General features: G+C 40.9%; 1 protein-coding gene across 5 annotated transcripts in view; it reads left to right on the top strand.

Annotated features, from left to right (window-relative positions):
- DNAJC13 (DnaJ heat shock protein family (Hsp40) member C13) overlaps nt 1-23169 on the top strand; it is a 198686-nt gene that overhangs the window by 60828 nt on the left and 114689 nt on the right. For all 5 annotated transcript variants that reach the window (XR_014475029.1, XM_083188595.1, XM_083188594.1 and 2 more), the window contains exons 3-11: nt 3403-3478; nt 5666-5815; nt 6056-6097; nt 8495-8695; nt 9844-10050; nt 11287-11382; nt 15374-15465; nt 17545-17711; nt 18240-18319. Coding sequence is in view for 4 of the 5 variants with exons in the window: in XM_083188595.1 (XP_083044721.1) it covers nt 3403-3478; nt 5666-5815; nt 6056-6097; nt 8495-8695; nt 9844-10050; nt 11287-11382; nt 15374-15465; nt 17545-17711; nt 18240-18319 (1111 nt within the window). In the remaining variant the exon portion in view is untranslated. The remainder of the gene's footprint in view (nt 1-3402; nt 3479-5665; nt 5816-6055; nt 6098-8494; nt 8696-9843; nt 10051-11286; nt 11383-15373; nt 15466-17544; nt 17712-18239; nt 18320-23169) is intronic.

Raw genomic sequence — 23169 nt, 5'->3', positions numbered from 1 at the left:
GGACGGTCGAACGTGTATTCGGTCGATCGAACGGTCGCAAGAAAAATGAAATTGTACGTATGTGTACCCAGCTTTACTGCAACAGCCAATTCTATCTATCTTTCTATCTATCTATCTCATTTCACATTGAAGTTCTTTTTTTATTCATGTAAAAACATTTTTTTTTCTTAGCTTAGATAATTTTTATTATTTTTTTTGTAAATAAATAACTCTGGTAGTAAATGTTCCTGTAACGTTTTGGTTCTGTTTAAGGTTTCTCTTGTGCACTTGTTGTTCAACTCCTCATCCGCTTTGCTTCACTGCTAAAGATAAGTCTCTTAACAATACCTTCTATTCCTTCCTGTTGTTCAGCTGTATGCCTTGTCAGCTATTCACTACATGATACAGTGAACTTGCTGACATTTATCACATACTGAAGAAGACACTGTAAGCCAGTGGTTCCCAAATTCCTTTGAATCCTAGTACCGAAGGGTATCAGAAGGTTTTTTTTTTTTTCACAGCCAAAAGTTTCTTACGAAGATATACATAAAAAAATTAAATTATGTAAATTGTGTTTTATATATCATCCTTAGGTTCAGTTATGTGAAGAGGGACAGGATTAGTTTGTTTGTATGTTTTATTATAAGCCAACTGCACTGATTTAGCATATTATACTAGCCATAAATGAGTTTCATTGGTCCTGGACCACCAACCCCCAGGGCACCCCTGGCAAGCTCCCTAAGGCATCCCATTGTGCCGCGGCTAACCACCGCTATAGGCCTTTGTATGTATATATCCAAGTATTGCATTTGAAACCCAAACCACACTGCACATAGGGCCTTATTTTGGTTAATTCTTTCTGACAAAATCCTTCTTAGATGGGCAAAACCATGTGCACTGCAGGTGGGGCAGATGTAACATGTGCAGAGAGAATTAGATTTGGGTGGGGTTTTACTTCAAAGTGAGATCTATATTGCAGTGTAAAAATAAAGCAGTCAGTATTTTCCCTGCACAGAAACAAAATTACTCACCCAAATCTAATTCTCTCTGCTCATGTTAAATCTCCCCCCCCTGCAGTGCACATGGTTTTGTCCATCTAAGAAGGATTTTGTCAGAAAGAATGAACCAAAATAAGGCCCATAGTTTGAAGTAATATGTTGGCTGACAACTGAGCCTCATTTATACGATTTGTCCCGTAATGTAGGAATTTGATCTAAGTTTGTTTGTGCCGCATAAAAATCTGTCTTGTGTTAGTTCTGTCACATCACCGATATCAACAAGCTGTGCCCATATTTTTATTTTGTGTTCTTGTGATATGGGCACATTTTCTCATTGATAAGGGGGTATTGAACTATAATTTTGACATGTTTATCTTAACATAAAAATGTCTGGATATACTGTATTTTAAGTTTATGACTAATTTTTGCTGTCAGTTTTAAATGGGGCCCCCTTTCAAGGTCTAGATCAGATCGTTCAGTACACAGCACTGAGCGATCTGTCATGGCTAGTGTTCTCAGTAGAAAGAACACTGCATGCAGTATAAATCTAGTCAGGCGATAGTGACGCATGGGACTGCACATTGCCGTCATGGGGGGCCCTACACACACACACACACAATGATTTGTGCTTATTTTCTAAGCGATCTAGTCAGATCACTTCCAAAATAGGCAGAAATAGCCCCGTGTGTATGCCCCATTATATAAGAAAAGTAATTCTTTCACTGCATGTAGTTTTACAAATTGACACTATACAAAGCTAAACTGGTTTACATGGATTCTAGATTGTAATCTGGTATTATGGATGGTGATCATCCAGTTGATTAAAAAAAAATGTTTGTGGATAGGAGGTTGTTTGTTAACATAACACTCAGACTTGCATATTAGGGTTGCAGTTTGGAAAATGTGCACCTAAAGGTTTCTTCAGTGGTGTAATTTTAAGGTGACAATATATATGTATTGATTATTATTATTATTATTATCATCATCATCATCCATATCCCAGTGCTAATGGTATCTTCTTTGAGCAGCTCTGACCTTTGTTCTACAGTATTGCCTTCTTATTTGTATTTATAGTATAATGTAAAATAAATAGGTCAGGTCAGCCCCATCTTTAAGGTCCCTGAGGTTTATAAATAGATATTGGCCACTTCAGTAAAAGCCACAGCGTTCTATCATAGAACATGGTTGGTATTTTATTTAACCGCATAACTGGAGTAGAATTGGAATTTTTTTTATTACTACTTAAATTTTAGAAAGTATTTTGAATAATGTATTCAAATATATGAAAATAGTTTTTAATATATCTATGGTGATCTGCATCCCATAATTCACCCATTCTAAAATAACTTTCCAACCCCCCAAAGGCAACAGACCCAATATCAATGCTTTCTGCCCCCGACCCTGTAAAAAGAAACTTTTTGCAGCCCCACCTATGATCAATGTGTTGTTGTTTACAAACCCCTTCTAGCATCCTCTATCTCCCCTAACTTCATTTGCAATTGGTCACCTGGCACGCACTCGCTAACACACACGCGTGCACGCGCGCACACACTCACACACTGCGCATGCATGCACGGTCCCCCATGCTGCAGCTAATACCATTAAAGCAGAGATTAGCTAAGTATAAGTACTCCTTGCACTGTTTCCTCTGAGCATGAGCTCTAGAATGCTGTTTGCTCGGCATTATGGATGTGATTCCTGAAGCTATGGGTAGAGACCACCGGAATGTTCCAGGGGATCTGGGGAAGCAGAGGAGATCTGTTCTACAGGACTCCAAATTTACAGGATAGACACTCTATAAAACCCTGTATAAAAATCTAATCATTCATAGGTCATGAATGGTTTCAAGTTGATTTCCAACATTTGATAAATTCACTTTGCACTAATTATTAGTTCACTCTAAAGGTGCCCAAACTGTAGTGCAATGTGGCCACTTTTTACATGATTCTGATGGATCGTGACAAGAAATTGGGTGAAAATTGGCCAAATCGCATGTTTGACATACCCTCCAATCCCATGCGCATTGGGTCTGAGGTTGGACGTGCTGCACATAAGATAAATCGGATTTGCAGTCATCAGTGCACATCATGGGTGAAATTTATAGCATCCGATTTCCCTAAAATCCCACAGCAGCTCCACAGGGAGACCTTATACATGTGATAAAATGCATGTAATAGTGCCAAATTGGATGAAAGCACTCCTGGAGAGCTGATGGGGAATTCAAAGGAAATGCGGTCTGACTTGTGCCTCAGACTAGTGTATGGGGGGCCTTTAATGACATCTATAAAACTTTCACCTTGGCTACCATTTATACAATAGGTTGCATCTCCTCTTTTAGCAAATGCATTGCTGTTTTTTCTGTAGACAATGTATATATTTCTTTGTCAGTTTATTTACATCTCACTGTTCTGCCGTCTGTTTTTAGGTATAAAAGAGTATTTTCAGTGGGAACTCACGCCATAACGACTTACAACCCCAATACCCTTGAAGTTACGAATCAGGTATACTAATTATGTTAAACTATATTGTAATTTCTTTTTCCAAGTAGATTCTTACTGATTATATTATACTAGGTCGATTTTCAGCTGTACTTTTATCAATCCCAAAGTTTTTTTTTTTTTTGGCCTCCATTTCTAAGATGTGTTCTTTAATTAACTGGTTTACTAAGACTTTGGAGCTTCCAAGAGTATTCAGTTAGGCTCAGTATTTACCACACAAGGAATAGAGTTGAAGCCTCTTGCTTTTACACCTGGAGCCATTCAATTACAAGCCTCTTTCCTTGTGCAGTAAATCTGCGGCTAACATGATTGCGGTGGCCACAGTAAGGTCCCCCTATACACTAGGGCGACTTGTCCTAAGGACAAGTCAGCCCCCATTTCCCCTGAGCTTCCCCGGCAGCTCTCCGGGGGATCTTGATAAGATGTGGCACTTGATGATCCATTTTTTACATGTGATAAATCAGATGCGATTTATCACATGTAAAAATCCGGGGATCTGCTGGGGAACGAGCGGTCCGTGGGAGCGGGGACCGGTCCGAGGGGGGGGCGGGAGCGGCAGGGAGTGGGGAGCATCAGGAGCAGGCTGGCAGTGGGGACCTGTCCGGGGAGCGGCAGGAGCAGGGAGTGGTCTGGGAAGCGGCACGAGATGTACCTGCAGGCTGGCAGTGGAAACCTGTCCGGGGAGCGGCAGGAGCAGGGAGTGGTCCGGGGAGTGGCACAAAATGTACCTGCAGGCAGGGAGCAGGGACCGCGGCGCAGTGCAGACTCAGAGCAGAGAGACCGGGGGCACGGCGGGAGAATAGAAATAAATCCTGTTCAAAAGACTGGCGGACACTGATTGGCTGGGAACGCAGCCAATCAGCGGCCGCCCAGTCTTTTGAATAGGATGGTTTCTATTCTCCCGCTGCTCTGTGGTCCCCACGGCGAGCGGGAGAATAGAAACCATCCTATTCAAAAGACTGGGCGGCCGCTGATTGGCTGAGTTCCCAGCCAATCAGCGCCCGCCAGTCTTTTGAATAGGATTTATTTCTATTCTCCCGCCGCGCCCCCGGTCACTCTGCTCTGAGTCTGCAGTGTGCCGCGGTCCCCGCTCCCTGCCTGCAGGTACATCTCGTGCCGCTCCCCGGACCACTCCCTGCTCCTGCCGCTCCCCGGACAGGTCCCCACTACCAGCCTGCTCCTGATGCTCCCCCAGACGGCTGCACATGATTAATCTTATGTGCAGACCGTCCAACATCTGGATCTGATCGGATGCACACGGGACCGCGCATCAGATCAGATGTCATACCCTTTGCAATTTGGCCAATTTCACCCAATTTCTCGTCCCAATCCTCCAGAATCGGGTGAAATCGGGGCCAAATCGCATAGTGTATGGGGGCCTTAAGGTCAGTAAACCTTGCTTACCACGGATGTGGTTTTTCTATTGTTTTATTTTCTATCTAGGCAGCTAATCTAAATCTACAGAGGCTTTGATCTACTATAGCTGCTACAGTCACACTGTAATTATTTATTTATTTACAGTTTCTTATATAATGCAGCATATTCCATTGCGCTTTACAATTGTAAACAACAGTGCTGTGGATATAGTGAGCAGAGAGGCTTTTGCATGCCCGTCTGAGCTGCATCTGTACTATGTGCCAGTCATATTTGTTTTCTCTCCATTGAGATTTTGAAAGGAGATAGTCATTTAAAAAAAATAGTGTATATATTGTATTACTATCCTGTTATATATCATTACCTGGTACATTCATAAAAGGTACTTAAATTGCTATTTCAAAAGAAACTCGAGAATTCTTCATTGTGGAATTACTATGTTGTTTTTTTGCTTATTATATTACACAATTCATTTAACACTGTGCTGAACATGGAAAATTACAGGGACCTTTTCTCTACCCAGAGGAGCTCATAATCTAATTTTTCAACCTTGGCGCACAGTTGAGTGTTCAAGGAGCTGATTCAGGAATTTAAATGAGAATCCCCAAAGCTGCTGCTTCTCCCAATTACCGATCTGTTTTCTCCATAAAAAATAGCCCACAACATTTTATAATCACACCATTTGTCACCGTAAAGGCACCGTGATGTGTGACAGCCTTATGGACTCTTCATTGTCAAATGACAGCAATAGATGTTCCCACATGCTGTATTAATGTGTATTTTGGGAGCATTTACATTGAGGTTTTTTTCCCCCAGTGGCCTTATGGAGACATTTGCAGTATCAGTCCTGTGGGCAAAGGGCAGGGATCAGAATTTGCCCTCACATTTCGGAAGGGCAGTGGGAAGAAATCTGAAACATTAAAATTTTCTACAGAGCACAGAACAGAACTTCTGACCGAAGCCCTGGTAAGATATTTGCTGAATGAGCACATTTTTTACAGTCTTTTTGTTGAGGGCGATTTATTTGCATACTGTGTATGTTTATGACTATGTACATGTATTTGGTGTTATAATACTATTTAGTATGTGTATATATATATATATATATATATATGTGTTTCTCTACCACAGATTTCACTTCTCTGCTTATTTACTGCTCTAAGTGAGTTTTCCATGTGATTGATTTATTTTTGTATTTCCTGATAGAGATTCAGGACAGATTTTGCTGAAGGGAAGATTACTGGAAGGGTAAGTATAACATTAGTAACCATAGACACAGACATCAATACTGCTAAAGAACACAGTAATGCTCTGGGAGATCCTTTCATTACTTACATGTTCAAGTCAATTAGAATTCATTCTGTGAGCTCATAGAACACTAACTTTGGTACTTGTTTCCTAGCACGGCGCCCAGATTTTCTACGTACGGCACCTTAGGGAAAAAGCATCACATCTCATGGGCCATTATAGCGGCATGCGATGTGATTTTTTTCATGCATTTTTTTTTTTTCATTTTTACACCACTATATCGCATCGCATGTCCCGCAAAATCGCATGCGATTTTATAGGGTGTGCGATGCCATGACATTAGGTATACAATAATATGATTGTATGTCCCAAAAATAGATTGAACGCACCCCCCCACTATCGACGCCACCCCGAAGGGTGGCGAGCGGCGGTGGAACGCGTCCACCGACTTTTTCATTACCCCGCTATCCACGTCAGCGTGGAGTTGATTTTATATAATGGGGCGAGCAGACGCGGATTACTTTACATGTATTCCGCATCCCCTCCGGTGCTCGCCACGCTTCGGGCTCAGTGACGTGGATAGTGGGGTAATGAAAAAGTCTGCGGACGCGTTCCGCCACCCCGAAGCATGGCAAGCGCAGCGAGTGACGTGGATAGTGGGGTAATGAAAAAATCTGCGGACGCGTTCCGCCGCCCCGCGCGGGGCTCGCTGCGCTCACCACGCTTCGGGGTGGCGTGGATATTGGGGGAGGTGCGTTAAACCTATTTTTGGGACATACAATCATATTATTGTATACCATCACACACCCTATAAAATCACATGCGATCGCATGCGATTAAAAATCGCATGCAAACGCATGCGATTTTGCGGCAGATGCGATGCGAAGGCCCGGGGCTGAGAGCGCAGTGAATAAATGACATAGGAAAATCGCATCGCATTGCACATCGCATGGCCCTAAAATGGCCCATGCGATGCGATTTCACTATGCAGAATATCCCACTAAGCAAAAAGTCATGTAGATTGTCCAGAGTATACACCAGGCATGTCCAACGTTGGCCCTCCAGATGTTGTGAAACTACACATCCCAGCATGCTTTGCAATAGTTTTAGCATTCTCTAATAGCAAAACTATGGCAAAGCATGCTGGGATGTGTAGTTTCACAACATCTGGAGGGCCAACGTTGGACATGCCTGGTATACACTCTATCATGATGCGAACAGGCTTTCCCGCTGGTTGTTTGCGCTTTTACATAATTTGTGAATATGCAGGAAGATTTGTATATATTTTTAATGACCGCATACTCCTTGATGTGGCCAATAATGATATATTTTCCAGGAGGTTAAAGAAAATCATTGACAACATTGCATCTTTTGCAAGTCGTCTAATGTGTACCCAACGTAAGACCAGTATCCAATTAGCCTTGATGCCTTTTTGTCTGGTCATTTGTCGAGTTGATGGTCATTATCAGGCTATCCAACTAGAGGCTGTGTTATGGACGCTGACTCGTTATCCGGGATAACTTCCTGGAACCATGTGTTATTGCGGCTTCGCAGACTTGTTATTGGGATTATGCTTAAGGTGCCTGAGGCACCCAAAGTATAATCTGTGATAAGTGACGAGTTATTTGGACTCATCAGATAGCCCTGGGAGAATCCTTTAGTAGTGGGAATATCGTGGCTAATTTGATAACGAACGAAGAAGCTTTTTCTTTATAAAAGATGCCTGACATTAGCACAGTCGTATTTGACTTGAAGGCTCGCTTGCACCAGACCTCTTGCTCTGCATGGTGTATATGGATACTTGATAAATGAGGACACTTCTGTAATGTGGTTTTATACCACATTATAGAAGTGCAATAAAGAGAAACAATAAAACTACAAAGTGTTTGATATGCATTCATAAAAATCTTGAATGATTAATTTGTTTATATCATTTTTTTATGCTTAGATGTAAAAAAACAATGTGATAATCTCTGCAGTTTCACTTCAAAAAAATGTGGTTCCAATATATAACATACATGTTACCTGTAGGTTGCAACAAACCCAACCTGTTGAGTCTTTCTGCTAAGACAAGGTCGGGAGTGAATGGAGCATATGATTTGATTACAACAGCAGTTCTTTTGTTGCCAAGCATACTGTACACATCCTATCTGGGTCCTATCTAAGTGTCCTTTGCCACACTGATTTTGCCTGTATATTCCCAGCTATATAGTATGAGGCCTCAATAAAGATGACTGCTGTCCAAAGTTGGAATCCATTTATCTCAGTGATTTCTATGCTCTTACAACCACATTCATATAGCATGGGTAAAATTGACTTAGTTACCCCTTTAAAGTTTTGTTGCTTAGACTTGTAACTGAAATGACCATGTTTGCTTAGTCTCCTGTTTTATTTCAGAGATACAATTGCTATAAGCATCACTGGAGCGATACCAGGAAGTTGGTCACTCTGGAAGTGACCCCTGGGAGCATAGACCAAATTGATCCAACGAACAATCGAATCCTCTGCTCTTACGACTATAGAAATATTGAAGGTTTCGCAGAGCTCTCCGACTACCAGGGAGGTTTCTGTATTCTTTATGGAGGCTTTAGTCGACTGGTAAGTCTTTCAGAACTGTATATTTGAGAGTCCTACTTAAATGACCGTTCGACTTTGTATTCGTACAAAACATGCCATTAGGTCTATATGAGCAGTGCTACGTACAGTACGCTCTGACCAAGTTAGTGGAAAACTTAAAATAACTTTTTGTTCCAGTTTTACACACCCCAACCTCAAAAAAGAAAAAAAAAACACATCTGCAAGAAAATGAAGTAAACCTGTATTAAAAGATCAATATGTAAAGTTGAAGTGAAGGTCTATGCATGGTGCCAATGTAGAGTTGGCATAATCAATGCATACTGTAACTGTTATGCTTCTATCCAAATGTGGATATGGAAGCACTTTTCGTTCTAAGATATGGCACAGAGGGGGCAAACATTGGCTAGCTACAGAAATGCATCCCATGCAGTCCACAATATGTGCCTGTGAGGAGACGTATCATTTGTGTGTGCTTGATCGTTACTGCAGAATTTGCACTGATGATGATGATGACTATTGGTGGCGGCTTCTGATAGGCTGGTCCCTGTCCTGGGCAGTTTTAGTGTATTTGAGGCAACCTATTTAATATTTTACAGTGAATAAGCAGTATTAAATGTGTACTTTTGTGTTGTATTTTTGCCTGTATTTAAATGTATGTTGCATTATCCTTATCAATGATCCTTTGTGTTTATTAATTACTTGGTCCAGGCACAAAGAGACACATATCTATGCAACATTGAAGTACTATAATTTATATGTATGTGTTACTGTGTTCTACCATCTACCTGGCCGGCTTGCCACAGGTTTGTTTTGGCTACCATATGTTTACTTACGGGCAACAATATATAAATATTCGCTACTGACCTAGATATTTAAGATTCGGTGCAGGGCCAGATAGTAATAACATTTTGTAATCTGAGGCCAGTTTCACTATACCGTCTCCCCAGGGTGCTTGAGGTTTCCTGTTCAAGTAAATTAGGAGAATTACTGTAGCACAGCTGATTCAAAGACCCATTTTGGCTCCTAGAAAGGCTGACTGCTACCGTTCTATTTAGACAATTTCTCTTAATAGCCACATACATCCTTCTAACACTTTTTGAGGTAGTTTTGAATATGTTGCTCTTTGTCTATTTTTTAAATGAAATATTGTTATGTCATTTATTTTCCAGCATTTGTTTGCTACAGAACAAAGAGATGAAATAATAAAAAGTGCCATAGAGCATGCTGGAAACTACTTAGGGATTTCCTTGAGGACAAGAAAAGAGCCTATGGAGTTTGAACATTTTGTGAGCCTTCGTTTGGGGAAATATAGCAATGATGAGTCGATCACTTCTTTAGCAGAATTCATTGTTCAAAAAATCACACCAAGACATATGGTAAGATGTCAGCATGTTCTTTGAGAGTTTTGCAACTTGAAAGTAGAAGATAGGAATACTATTTATGTTTTTGAATGTCCAATTTTTAGGCATCCACTTTTACAGTATGTCAGCCTATTAAGTACTTTTTTTTACAGTATCTGGCAGCCTATTAAGTGGTTAGCATGGTAGCACACAGCCTCATTACTGGTGTCATGGGTTTGATTTTGACAAAAAACTTTGTGTGGTTTATGTGGGGGTATATAGTTAGCCTCAATGCTCTCCCCCCCCCCCCCCCCAATAAAAAAAAATGGGCTTATTACGAGATATATGGCCGATGATCATTATCATGCTATCCAATTAGAAACCCTTTTTGAGGTGAAAAGGTCTCATTTTCAGGTGCTAACATATGGGATACAGGATAACTTTCCAGATCTGTGTGTTATCTCAGGCCTGAAGGCTTCTTGTGGGTGATAATGTTTCAGTTACAGCCTGGTCTCAGGGTCTACATATACATTAATTATTTATGTAGTTAAAGTACTGTATGTTTGACTCGTGATTGTGGAATGGGCCTTTAGAATTTTTCTGCAAATGTACTATTATCTGTACATATTATGGATAACCATAGAAAATTGTCCTAAGTATACATCTGTTCTGTGGGTAGGATGTAATCCTCAATTACCTGTGTATTTGTCTTATTGAATTCTTAAATTACAATATACAGTAACTTAGCAATTGTTACTAGTAATGTGTATCTGTATGTACCCATGTAAACATTAAAGGATTCAGTCATGGACCCCAAGACTGGAGAAAATGCTACCTTCCAATGAAAATGAAATCTATGTTCAATTCAAATGCAAATAACATCTAATAAGATTCCTTAGTATGCAAGGTTAAATATTTTTAATTTTATCTGAAATCTATTGAAGTGCCTTCTAGACAACTATAAACCATACCTTTATCCTAGCCCCACTAACAAAGGAGTAAATGCACGCATACTGTACATATAAAATAACATGGAGTCCTTCAACAAATTGCCCAGGTTCTGTTACAACTTTATTAGGGGTTTAATGTGTGAGCTAAAGTACCATCCAATAAGCTTTTCCGATATAGCCAATTTGTAGGCTGTGTTTAAAAAAATGACTGCTTGGAGTTGTTTAATTGGTCATTAGTCTCTCACAATACCTTAAATGTTTGTGATCTAGAATGTAGTTTTTATGGTGCTGTGCACATTTGATATGTTGTGTTCTCTTTTAGGAGCCAATGAAAAGATTATTGGCACTTACGGAAACTTGTCTAGTGGAAAGGGACCCAGCAACCTACAATATTGTAACACTAAAACCACTAGGAGAGGTGAGTGTCTTCTCTGGCTTGATAACTGAATGTTAGCTAATGAGATTCTATTTTGTTTCCTTAAGAAGATAAAGGTTTAGTCAACTTTCATAAGCCGGAGATTACAACTTGTGGAAATGTAAATTAATTAATTGCACTATCTGTTCTGTTTAGAACTTGCAGAGGGCAGACATGACAAACCTGCTGTAAACCTTTTTTTTTTTTTTTAAAGAAGCTTCTGCTTTTGCTATACTTAAACATCTTAGACTTGCAACACTGTTAAACAACTGCCTAACAAATATTTTCTAAACGGTCACATCTGGAATCTAAAGCAAATGTGTCTTTGCTTATGCATTTTATGTATAGGTTTGGTCTAAATTCTAGTGTGCTAAGGGACCCTGTGACATGATAGGGGAGGAGAGGGGGCAGAGAGAGGAGGAGCAAGGTCGGAACAAGTGACCCAAACAGACCCACACGGGCTCGCTTCGCTCACCATGTTTTGGGCATGGTGGCTCACTTAGCTGAGGGCACAGTGGCCCACTGATTACTAGGCAACCAGTGGTGGCGTGGATAGCGAAGGAGCAAGCCCCTGGCCTTGCTCCTCCCCCTGGGCATGAAAGGTCCTTTAGCCCACTAGAATTTAGCAACTACCATTCTGTATACGAGCCACAAGTCCCTGCTTCACATGGGAGCCGTTTTGAATTTGTGTACTACAACCTGTATTTGCTTTCCGTCTCACAATAATGGTAATAAAATAATACATTGTATTCAAAGAGCTCCTTGAAAAGATGTTACCACCATGAAAGATGCATTTAGAGGCACAATTGGGGAGCCGGTAGTCACATTCATGGGGAGGGGGGCAGGGGTATACATGGTAAGGGGAGATGATAGGTGCACATAGGGAGGTAGGAAACTTGTGGGGAGGGGAAGCAGAGCCATGCTGGGTCAGGCAGAAGAATAGTACATATGAGGAGGAGAGATGATAGGTGCACATGGGAGGCTGGGGGTAGAGGCATTCATAGGGAGGAGGGGCCAGGCATGCTGGTTATGCAGGGGGCTGATGTGCACATGGGGAGGTAAGAGAAAGTCTCCGAATGGGGAGTCAGAGATACACTTGGACAGGCAATGGGCCTAGGCACTCATAGGAAAGTCTATTTTACTGATGACTAATGGAAGCAGGTGAATTAGGAGCATTAAGAAAAGATGTGAGTTGTATTAAATGTGAAGGATGAGCTTTGATTTCCTTTAGCCTTCTGTCAGCTCAATTACTTGAGCACCACTATTGGCCATTGTGTGCACTGTAAAGCACTACCATGCTTCCCCTACTGATATTGTCACTAGGCTTGTCACTGTTAAGCTCCCTTTTGTCATAGATTAATGTTTTATACACCTAAATCTTTCTTGACAAATGCTCTATAAAATGGTGAAAGCCTGAACAAACGGACAGACGCTTACCAGGAACTTTATTTTATATGTATTTACCGGCGATCCTGCTTACTATAGTCACCCTCGGTGAAAAATTTAAAGTCCAAGAATTACACTGCACAGCGGTCCTGTTACCAATATCGCCACCCCACCAGGAGCTCAGAAATAATGTTCTGATCAGCAGACCAGCTTTATTCAACAAGTTACAAAGTTACAATTCCAGTTTAATGCAGTAAAGCTTATAAACACACACACGCACATATATGTATGTGTGTTTATATATATTTATGTGCAGCTCTACAAATAAGGAGTAGTTCTTAAAATGTCTGATCCAATGTGACACCTACACCAGTCTATGTAGCATATATAACCGTTTTATTGATACATATTTTGAAAACAAAGCAAATGGTTTATAATCAGACGTGTGTGTGACATACCTAGCATAGACAGCATATGTTACATACATGCGCTGTTTTGTCACATTTGATAGTGTAAGTATCATAAATATTTACAAATCTCGGATGTTGAGATTTACAAATTTCTGTTCTATACAATTCCTTGTATATGTTGTAGGGTGTTTTTTTTGATGGGGGGGGGGGGGGGGGTGTTGCAGTTGCTAATTACCTTATAATTACATTTAGTAGACTTTATCTAATTGAAAGATGTTAGAAACCTCTATCTGTTCAATGTAAATAGAATTGGTAATCTTTGTTTCTACGCACATGTGAGTCCACATACATCTAACTTCCTTTTGCGTAAAACAGCCCTTTGAGAGACGCATCTCTGTAGCACCAGGCCTTTTTTTAATGTAACGGTTTCCATTAAATAGTGTTTTATTTGCAAAATGGAGCGAATAGGACGCCCAAGCAGCTTCTGCTAATTCTAAACATGCAGCATAGCATTTTAATTGTTTTAATATGTCAATGCTGCTTGTTCATCCTATGGGCTCCTTTGCAAAAAAAAAATCACCCGGTGATGCAGAGTTACACAGAGCTCGCGTTATGTACAATGTGACTTCTGTTACATGGAGGATAGATGTATGTTGATTTTTTCTTCTTCTATTACATTATTGATAAAGGCCTTATCTGCTTAATAATGGTGGATGTCTTGATAAAATAACTATTGGAGTGTTAAGCCATAAATTTCATGGACTTTTCAAGCCTATTGTTTTCCTCCAGTTGTCTTTGCTGTAGTGAATGTTTATTTGCATCTTACATTAAGCCTCGGCCATTAATTACTTTGTTACACAGTGATGCTGCTTTCCCACTGCAGACCCGTTTTAAGTACTGGTATTTTTAAACGGTATTAAAAACGGTATTAGCATTCCCACTGCAGCAGATTACCGTTTTAAATACCGTTTAAGTACCATTCCTATTGCAGTGAACCGTTTAAAATACATTCCAGTCCAGCACCCAGAAGGACACGGACACTTGCCTGTCTTCTCAACATCCAGTGTGCTGCGCTGTGCAATCCCAGTCAGTGACACTGACCAGCCGACCCCCTGTAACATCGGGCAACCCACAGGCTTCAGCACCGCTTGCATAGCAACCGGAGCTCCATAGCGCTGTTCGCTCCCCGCACCACAGCACTCCTCATCATCCTCCCTCCTACTGAGCACCTCAGAGACCATGAACGCAGAGCATAATAATGAGCAGCTCATTACATATGCGCATATGTAATGAGCGGCTTATTATTATGCACGGCGTTAATGACACATGCCAAGTGGGAACTTACTAGTTCTCATAGGCTCAGGGACTGGCTGGAGTTTAAATACCGTTTAAAAGGCATTCCCACTGCCTTAAAAACGGTATTTAACCGTGTAGGACTCTGCTTTTAAAACGGGTTGAAATACCGGTTATCTTTAACCGGTATTTCAACTCTGGCACTTTCCCACTGCAGCCTTAAACGGTAATTTGCGCTGAAAAATCGGCAAATTACCGTTTTATACCTGCAGTGGGAAAGGGGCATTATGTGGCTTCCATGATGCTTTAATGCTAGGGCAAAAATTTTCCTTTTAGATTTTTACATCCTCTTATTTTATTTTGATCAAATTGAAGACTGAACATTGGTTAAGTTATGGTTTACTTGTATTTTCGGTCAAGTCTGTACATTTTAGTGAAAATTGTACTGAATATGTTTTGGTCTTGAAATTGTATGCACAGACAGTGTAATGGTTAGCATTACTGCCTCACAGCGCTGAGGTCATGGGTTCGATCCCCACCATGGCCCTAACTGTGCAGAATTTGTATATTTTCCCTGTGCTTGCGTGGGTTTACTCCGGGTACTCCGGTTTCCTCCCTCAATCGTAAAAAAAAAAACAGGTAGCTTAATTGGCTTCCGACAAAATTAACCCTAGAATGTCTGTGTGTGCGTATACATGTGGTAAGCTCCACTGGGGCAGGGACTGATGTGAATGCTCAAATATTCTCTGTAAAGCGCTGCGTAATATGTTTGCGCTATATAAGAAAACTGTTAATAAATAATAGTAATGTAATTTTCAAGTTTTAAGAATACCTTCTATTTGAGACACAATAATAATTGTATGAATATACTGTACATGTACAACATATATGTTTTTCCTTCCTAGATTTTTGCACTTGTATATGACCCTGAAAATCCTCAACTCTTTACCATTGAATTCATCAAAGGACAAATTCGCAAATATTCTTCAACTGAGAGGTACAGCAGTTCTTCTTTTCATATATGGCCAATATATTAGTTTTATGGGTACTTGTGTAATATCTGGGCACCCAATTTTTTCATTGCATCACATCGCATGCAATATAGTGGCATACAATTCATGCGATGCAATTTTTTTATTGTAAAGACCTGATTTTTAATTGTATAGTCAACCATGGGTGATTTCATACCCCCACTATCCAACTACGCATGGAGTTGATATTATATAGTGTGGCGAGCGCAGCGAGGCGAGGGGACGCAGAATACATGTAAAGTAATCCGCGTCCCCTCGCGGGGCTCGCTACGCACGGCACAAAGTGTGCCGTGCGTAGCGAGCCCCGCGAGGGGACGCGGATTACTTTACATGTATTCTGCGTCCCCTCGCCTCGCTGCGCTCGCCACACTATATAATATCAACTCCATGCGTAGTTGGATAGTGGGGGTATGAAATCACCCATGGTTGACTATACAATTAAAAATCTTTACAATGAAAAAGTAGTGGCATGCAATGAAAAAATCGGGTGCCCAGATAATACACAAGTACCGTTTTATGTAGTTATAGTGAACTTAAAAATCTATAGGGGTCGATCACATTAGCTGAGATGATCTTGCGGGTGCAAGTCATCGCGGCAGCGACCACACTTTACAGTGGCCGGAATTTGATTCGGGTGGGCTGAATACCAGCCCGTGAAGGTTTCAAGATCAGGTTGGAAACCACGACAACAGCACATCGCACCCTTCATAGTTAATAGGATCAAACCCATAGTCTATTTTACATGATTAATTTTACCACCAAATAATTTTGTATGTATTTCTGCCTTCTGTTACATTTATTTTGAAGGTTTTATTCTAATGGATGTAGATACATAATTGTATTTACTACTATGCACAGACTTACACAGCAACTCCCACACCCAAAGCATGTCATGTTTCCATAAGTTTTTGTAGATATGAGGAGACCATCACTTCACATTGAAATGTTGATTGGATTTTCAACAAGCAGTCTGGCTGTTCTCCACTTTTTCCCCATGCAGCCTTTTCCAGATATAGCCAAAGTCTTGTTTTTATGGTAGAAAGCCCTGCCAGTAGGCAGAAGTGGAACAGGGCAGTACAATCTGAATGTGAATCTTTACGCATCAAGGATAGCACAAAAGATTTAATCCCCCCCATAATCTGTTCAGTCATTTGAGGTTGTACAAACAGAAGCTCAAAGTGCTCATCGATCCTTGCAAAGAAATGCACTACAAAGCACTTCAAAAGATAGTTGCAGAACATAACCATTCTAGAAATATGCTTATTTTATATCTTCACACGTCAGGTAATTTATTGAAAATAATCTCTCTTTTTTTTTTTTTTTACAAGGTTTCTGGTTAGGATCTGCCAAATTATTAATACGTAAAGTGAACCGTACTTTGTTATTGGATTGCATCAAACTAATGTCCAGTTTGCCTTTGACTGTTTTGTAATGGTCAATGTAAATGTCCAATGTGTCTACTGTAATTAAATAAATTTATCGATGTTGTAAAGTAAATAGGACATAATGTCTCTTGATCTAAAGGTGCATACACACTTGGCAACTATCGATATCATTTAAAATAACTCATAGTGGGGGCAGATGTAATAAGCATTCAAAAGAGAAATGGGAGGTTGATCGTGATAAACATCAATCCAATCAGTTCCCAACTGCCTTTTTCAAACAGACTATAATAACATGACAGTTGGGGGCTGATTGGCTGGATGTTTGTCACTCTTTATCAACCTCACCTTTATCGCTTTTTAAGGCTTAATAAATCTGCCCCATTGTGTGCATACCTAAATTCTGTTGATTTTTTTACCTCATCTCAAAAGTTAGGCAAATATTTTGGTTTTACTGTCATTTCACTTTATTTTATGTTTAGCTGTTTGAAAATATGTGGATAGTTGTTAAGTTTAAAATGGGAATAAACGCATGGTATTTGAACACCTATACTAGGGAAATTATAACCTTAAAATGGAGATATTTGTATATGACTTTTTGAGGCACTTAGTTTTATTGTGATGAATAGAACTGGTTTTCATTGGGAACATGTTTTCCCTCAGAGATTCCTTGTTGGCAAGCCTTTTAGATGGTGTCAGGGCTTCTGGCAATAGGGATATTTGTGTCAAAATGACCCCGACGGCAAGAGGCCAGCGATGGGGACTCATGAGCGTGCCTGTGGATGAGGAGGTAGAAAGCCTTCACTTAAGATTCCTTAACACTCCTCCAAGTAAGTTTCCATAATCTATTCTTACAGTGTAATACAATGTTTGTAGGTGTTATTCTGTGTTTCCTTTTTATACACATTTTCTATGACTTGCTACTAGATCACCACGAAGTACATAGATACGAAGCACACCAGTTGCCTGCTCACTATGGAGGCATGCAAACTTAGTGTGAGAAGAGTATGATATTAGATGTTGACACGGTCACGTCAGCCTTTAGGATATTGACATGCACAGAATGTTGGCATCCACAATGTCGATATTAAAATGATGTTAACTTTGTGAACGCTACTGCTGTTGGGCTTAAAAATGTTGACCGTATGTCAGTGTTAACATTATGGATGTCAGCATGTTAGCCGTCACTATTCTGAACATTTTGGCATCCTGAATGTTGACATTAAACATGTTGATATATTGATGACATCCTTACTGGCACTTACCCTATTAAAATTGGTCATGTAAGCATGACTGAATATTGTACAGCAAGTGACATACTAAACATGTTAAAGCTTTCATTGTACTTTTTTTGCTAGATGGAATCTTTGCAGATGCAGTCTTTCGATTCAACGCTAATATCTCTTACAGTGGAGTTCTACATGCTGTAACGCAGGATGTAAGTTTATATATGTATATAGTTATTTCTTAAATCTGTGTATATTTTACTTGTGTACATGGATGCTTGGTATGAAATTGTATTTCACTCTGTGCTTTCGTCCACCGACACAAGCTGGTCTTCTGTATTTCTGCAATATGCTTTTCTCAAGACCAATTTGAATGCTTGTTAAGCCATTGTGACACACATCAGCTATTTATGTCCAGACAACATTTAAAGAAATGCTGCTTGTGTAATGGAATATGGTTATGTTACATTACATACAAGGAATTGCACAAAATGCTATTCACACCAAAATGTTTGCTTTGCCTGCTTCAATTGTAATTTTGTACAAAATGCTTTTTTAAAATAACTTTAAAAAACAAAAAAACATTTTTATTTATTTTGAAAAAAGAAAAAAAAAAAAAATGTCAAATCAATACTTTCTAGTACAGTACAACCAACATCTGATTGTATAGATAAATCAATAGCAAAATAAAGTACATGCATATAGACCCAAAATCTATGTTCTCTGTTTTGTTCCTTAAACAATATTATCAAACAGTGTAATCAAACAGTACAACATTCCTTAAACCCCCCCCCTTCAGGTCACGGGTGTAACTCCATCCATACTGAGAGGTCTAGTCCGATACCAAGTTGTCCCTTCATAAAGAGAAAATATACGTCTCTGAGATTCAGCATCCAGTGATTCAATATATACCCCCCACTTCCTCATGAATTTCTGAACTCCTTGCTCTTTATGTGGAATTGTGGAACGCCTATACAAATATAAGAGACTAAGCAGGTTGGATTTGACAGAATACAAAAATGAGGGGGTAGGCACTGTCCAACTTTGAAGTATAATTTTCCTAGCTACCGTCACCACCACTATAAAAAAAGGGGTCAGTACAGTCTTTCGACACTGCAAGTTCCAGTTCGCACATAACATCACGAGTGGGTCCTTGGTTAGTTTCAGAAGACACACCTCATTTATGAATCCCATTACTTTATCCCAAAATTTACGAATGCGTCCACAATCCCACATGCTATGATAGAAATCTGCATTTGATCCCTTGCATTTCAGGCACTGGCCCGTTTCCCCTGGAACAAAATGTTTCCTCTGTGTCTGGGAAATATATGCCCTATGCAGGGTCTTAATATGAACCTCCTGCATCTGGGCAGAGTGAAGAGTTTTTAAAAATTTTTCCATGGGTTTCATGAAAACCTTTGCTTCTGAAATGGAATATCTCCACCCCAAGCTATTATTGCCTTAGACCATATTGTGTTCAGGTGGACCGGGAGGAGTTCCGAGTAAATATATTTAATCCTGAAGGGACCTGTAGAAGGACAAAAATAGAATGCAGAACGTCAGGTGTTTCAGAGTTTAACATTGGTGTCTGCATTGATTGTGCGTAATGTCGCACCTGAAAGTACATAAATAAATCACAATTGGGTATATTCTATTTCTCTTTGAGGTTTTGGAATAACATAACAGTGCCCCTCGGGTCAAACACATCTTTTATGGACAAAATCCCCTTTGACTTCCATCTGATATAACCAGAATTTTCCATCCCTGCAGGGAAAGATGGGTTTCCCAACAGGGGTGCATATCTAGTGAACGTGTGTCTCCTCCCCAACTTTTGGTTTATCTTTACCCAGATTAAGTAAGCTGTAGTAAATAGCACATTATCAAGGGATCCAGGAGGGAGAGCTGAACGTGGCATATGCAATAGCGCCGCCACGGAATATGGAGCTACCATGTTATTTTCCAATGACCTATGGGTATAAGACTGGCCATTATGCAGCCAGTCCAAAATATATTGAAGAAAAACCAATTGGGTAAATGCAGTTACATTAGGGATCCCCAATCCTCCCTCCGCTGTATCACAAATGTTTTATGCCTGGAAATACGATGTTTCTTCCCCTGCCACAAAAATGTAAAAAGTAAGGTATTGATCTTGGTCACATCGTTTCTAGACACTGATATAGGCAACATCTGTATACAATATGACAACTTTGGAAAAATTATGGATTGTAGGACTACCCATCATTGACAGTGGGAGATTACTCCAATTCTCTAACAGTTTTGTTATTTGAGCTATGATCGGAGTAAAGTTAAGTTGATATAATTTAGACAAATCATTAGGGATATGGATTCCTAGATACTTTATGGATTCCCTCGAAACCTGAAACTGGGTGGTTATTAAGGTTGGCAATGAGAGATTAACATCCGGGGTGGAAATCTGTAGGACCTCGGACTTGCACACGTTAATCCTATAGAATGACCCAAAAGCTTTAACTGTATCTGGCACAGCCGGCATTGATGACTCTAGATCAGAAACAAACAATAACATGTCATCAGCAAAAATACATCATTTCAAGGTGGTGTTCCCTATCTGAATACCTTTTAAACCGTGTATTGGAATGCACTGCGACTGCCAGTGGCTCAAGCACCAAGGCAAATAGAAGGGGGGACAGGGGGCAACCCTGTCTAGTCCCCCTCTGTATTTTGAAAGGGTCAGACAAGTACCTGTTACAAGCTATCTGGGTCTGTGGACATCTATATAAATTCCTAAGCAAATCAATAAAAGTAAGTGGGAATCCAAACCGCACCAAAGTTTCATATAGATGGTCCCAGGTGACCAGATCAAATGCTTTTTCAGCATCCATTGATATAATCACCTGGCCACCTGTGTGCCCCCCTCCCCTTAATCTCTGAACCATCGCCAAGACCTTCCGGACATTCACCACTGAATGGCAAAATGTATTTCAACCTCTCGGCCATGATTTTGGTGAGCAATTTATAATCTGCGTTAAGCAGGGAAATATGCCTGAAGGATCCTGGATCCTCAACTCCCTGCCTGGTTTGGGCAACACCTTAACCACCGCCGAGTTAAGATACAATGGCACCCTGGTACCAGATATAATAGCATTAAAGACCTTCTTAAGAGTTTCCCCTATCCTGGGGGCTAGGATTTGATAAAATTCCCCGGAAAAGCCGTCTGGGCCTGGAGCCTTAAGGGGTTTCAACAGAGCAATAGCCTGCTTGGCTTTGTCGTCTGTAATAGGGGGCCATTATTCATTCTCTATGCAAGTCTGAGATCCCAGGGAGTGTCACCGATTCTCAGAATGTCGTCTTCTGAGCCGGATCTATAGTATCTTGGGCATATAATTTAGTATATAATTAATTAAAGATATTAAGGATCTCCTCTCCCCTATGGGTTCTCGTGCCCGATGAGGTTTTTAGTGTCTTAAACCCCTGCTGAGGGCCTAGATCCCCGCAATAAGCTCGACAGATATCGCCCAGTTTTATTACCGTGAATGTGGAAGCTGGAGTTAGAAATTCCCCTAGCCACCTCCATTGGCAGAAGAGAATCATAATGAGACTTACTGTAGCTTGTTGGAATTCCTGTCTATGGGGCTGGTAGGGTCGGATTTATAAGCTGCATATGACATTGTTAGTTCATCCTGAGCTTTAAGCATCATCGCTAGTCGTTCCTTACGATATTTTCCCATATAGGACATTTTTCTCCCCCGAAGGACCGCCTTCGCTATCTGCTACAGCAACAACGGGTTTGAGTCAGATCCCTCATTATTGTGTAAAAATTCTTCCCGCTTCGCTTCCAACATATTGCGGAATTTAATAGATGAGACCAAGTAAGACGGGAAACGCCATTGGCGGTGATTACCGTGTCCACCGAGGTGGGTTTGTCACACCATATAAGTGAATGGTCTGATAAACAGACAGTTTCAATACCTGCATCTAATATTTTTTACTACATAAAAGATGATGGAAGTATGTAGTCTATTCAAGACATTGTCCCGTGTTCAGCCGATATACAAGTGAAATCCCTGTCAGTTGGATACAATAATCTCCAGCAATCAATTAAGTGTAATTGGTCAGTAATAAACCGTATATCAATAGCAGGGGTCGTGGGAGGGTGTCTTGGGCAAAAAGATCTAATCCAACGTAGGATTAGCCACCATATTGAAGTCCCCGCCAACAATCAATTGTGAATCAGAATATGGATACAGGGTACTCTTTACTTAGAAGGGCGCCCATCTCGGCCATCTCGGGCATTGAATGCACTAAAAAATCAGGTGCGATGCGACAGACGAGATGCCCGAGATTTCCCAATTGACCCGATTTGACCCGATTTGAGATGTCTCAATTGACCCGATTTGAGATGTCTCAATTGACCCGATTTTCCTGTTCAATGCCTCAATTGACCCAATTTTTCCATAGGAAACAATGTTAAATGGGCCACAGAGGCCAAATAGGCACCCTGAAGTGAATAATGGCCACCCGAATTGTTAACGCCACCCCACGATCAACGTCAACCCGAAGCGTGGCGAGCGCAGCGAGCCCGCGAGGGGCGTCCTACGACCTTTTCATACCCCCACTATCCACGTCGGCGTGGAGTTGAGAATAGAAAGTGTGGCGAGCGCAGCGAGCCACCGAGCCCGAAGCGTGGCGAGGGGACGCGGATACCTTCACAGGTATCCGCGTCCCCTCGCGGGCTTCACAGCTGTCCGCGTACCCTCGCGGGGCTCGCCACGCTTCGGGCTCGGTGGCTCGCTGCGCTCGCCACACTTTCTATTCTCAACTCCACGCCGACGTGGATAGTGGGGGTATGAAAAGGTCGTAGGACGCGTACCGCCGCCCCTCGCGGGCTCGCTGCGCTCGCCACGCATCGGGTTGACGTTGATCGTGGGGTGGCGTTAACAATTCGGGTGGCCATTATACACTTCAGGGTGCCTATTTGGCCTCTGTGGCCCATTTAACATTGTTTCCTATGGAAAAATCGGGTCAATTGAGGCATTGAACAGGAAAATTGGGTCAATTGAGACATTTAACATTGTTCCCTATG

Source organism: Crinia signifera, chromosome 5 (assembly GCF_055691185.1).
Source record: "Crinia signifera chromosome 5, ASM5569118v1, whole genome shotgun sequence".
In the NCBI taxonomy this organism is placed as follows: Eukaryota; Metazoa; Chordata; class Amphibia; order Anura; family Myobatrachidae; genus Crinia; species Crinia signifera.
This window is presented reverse-complemented; position numbering and strand designations above follow the sequence as displayed.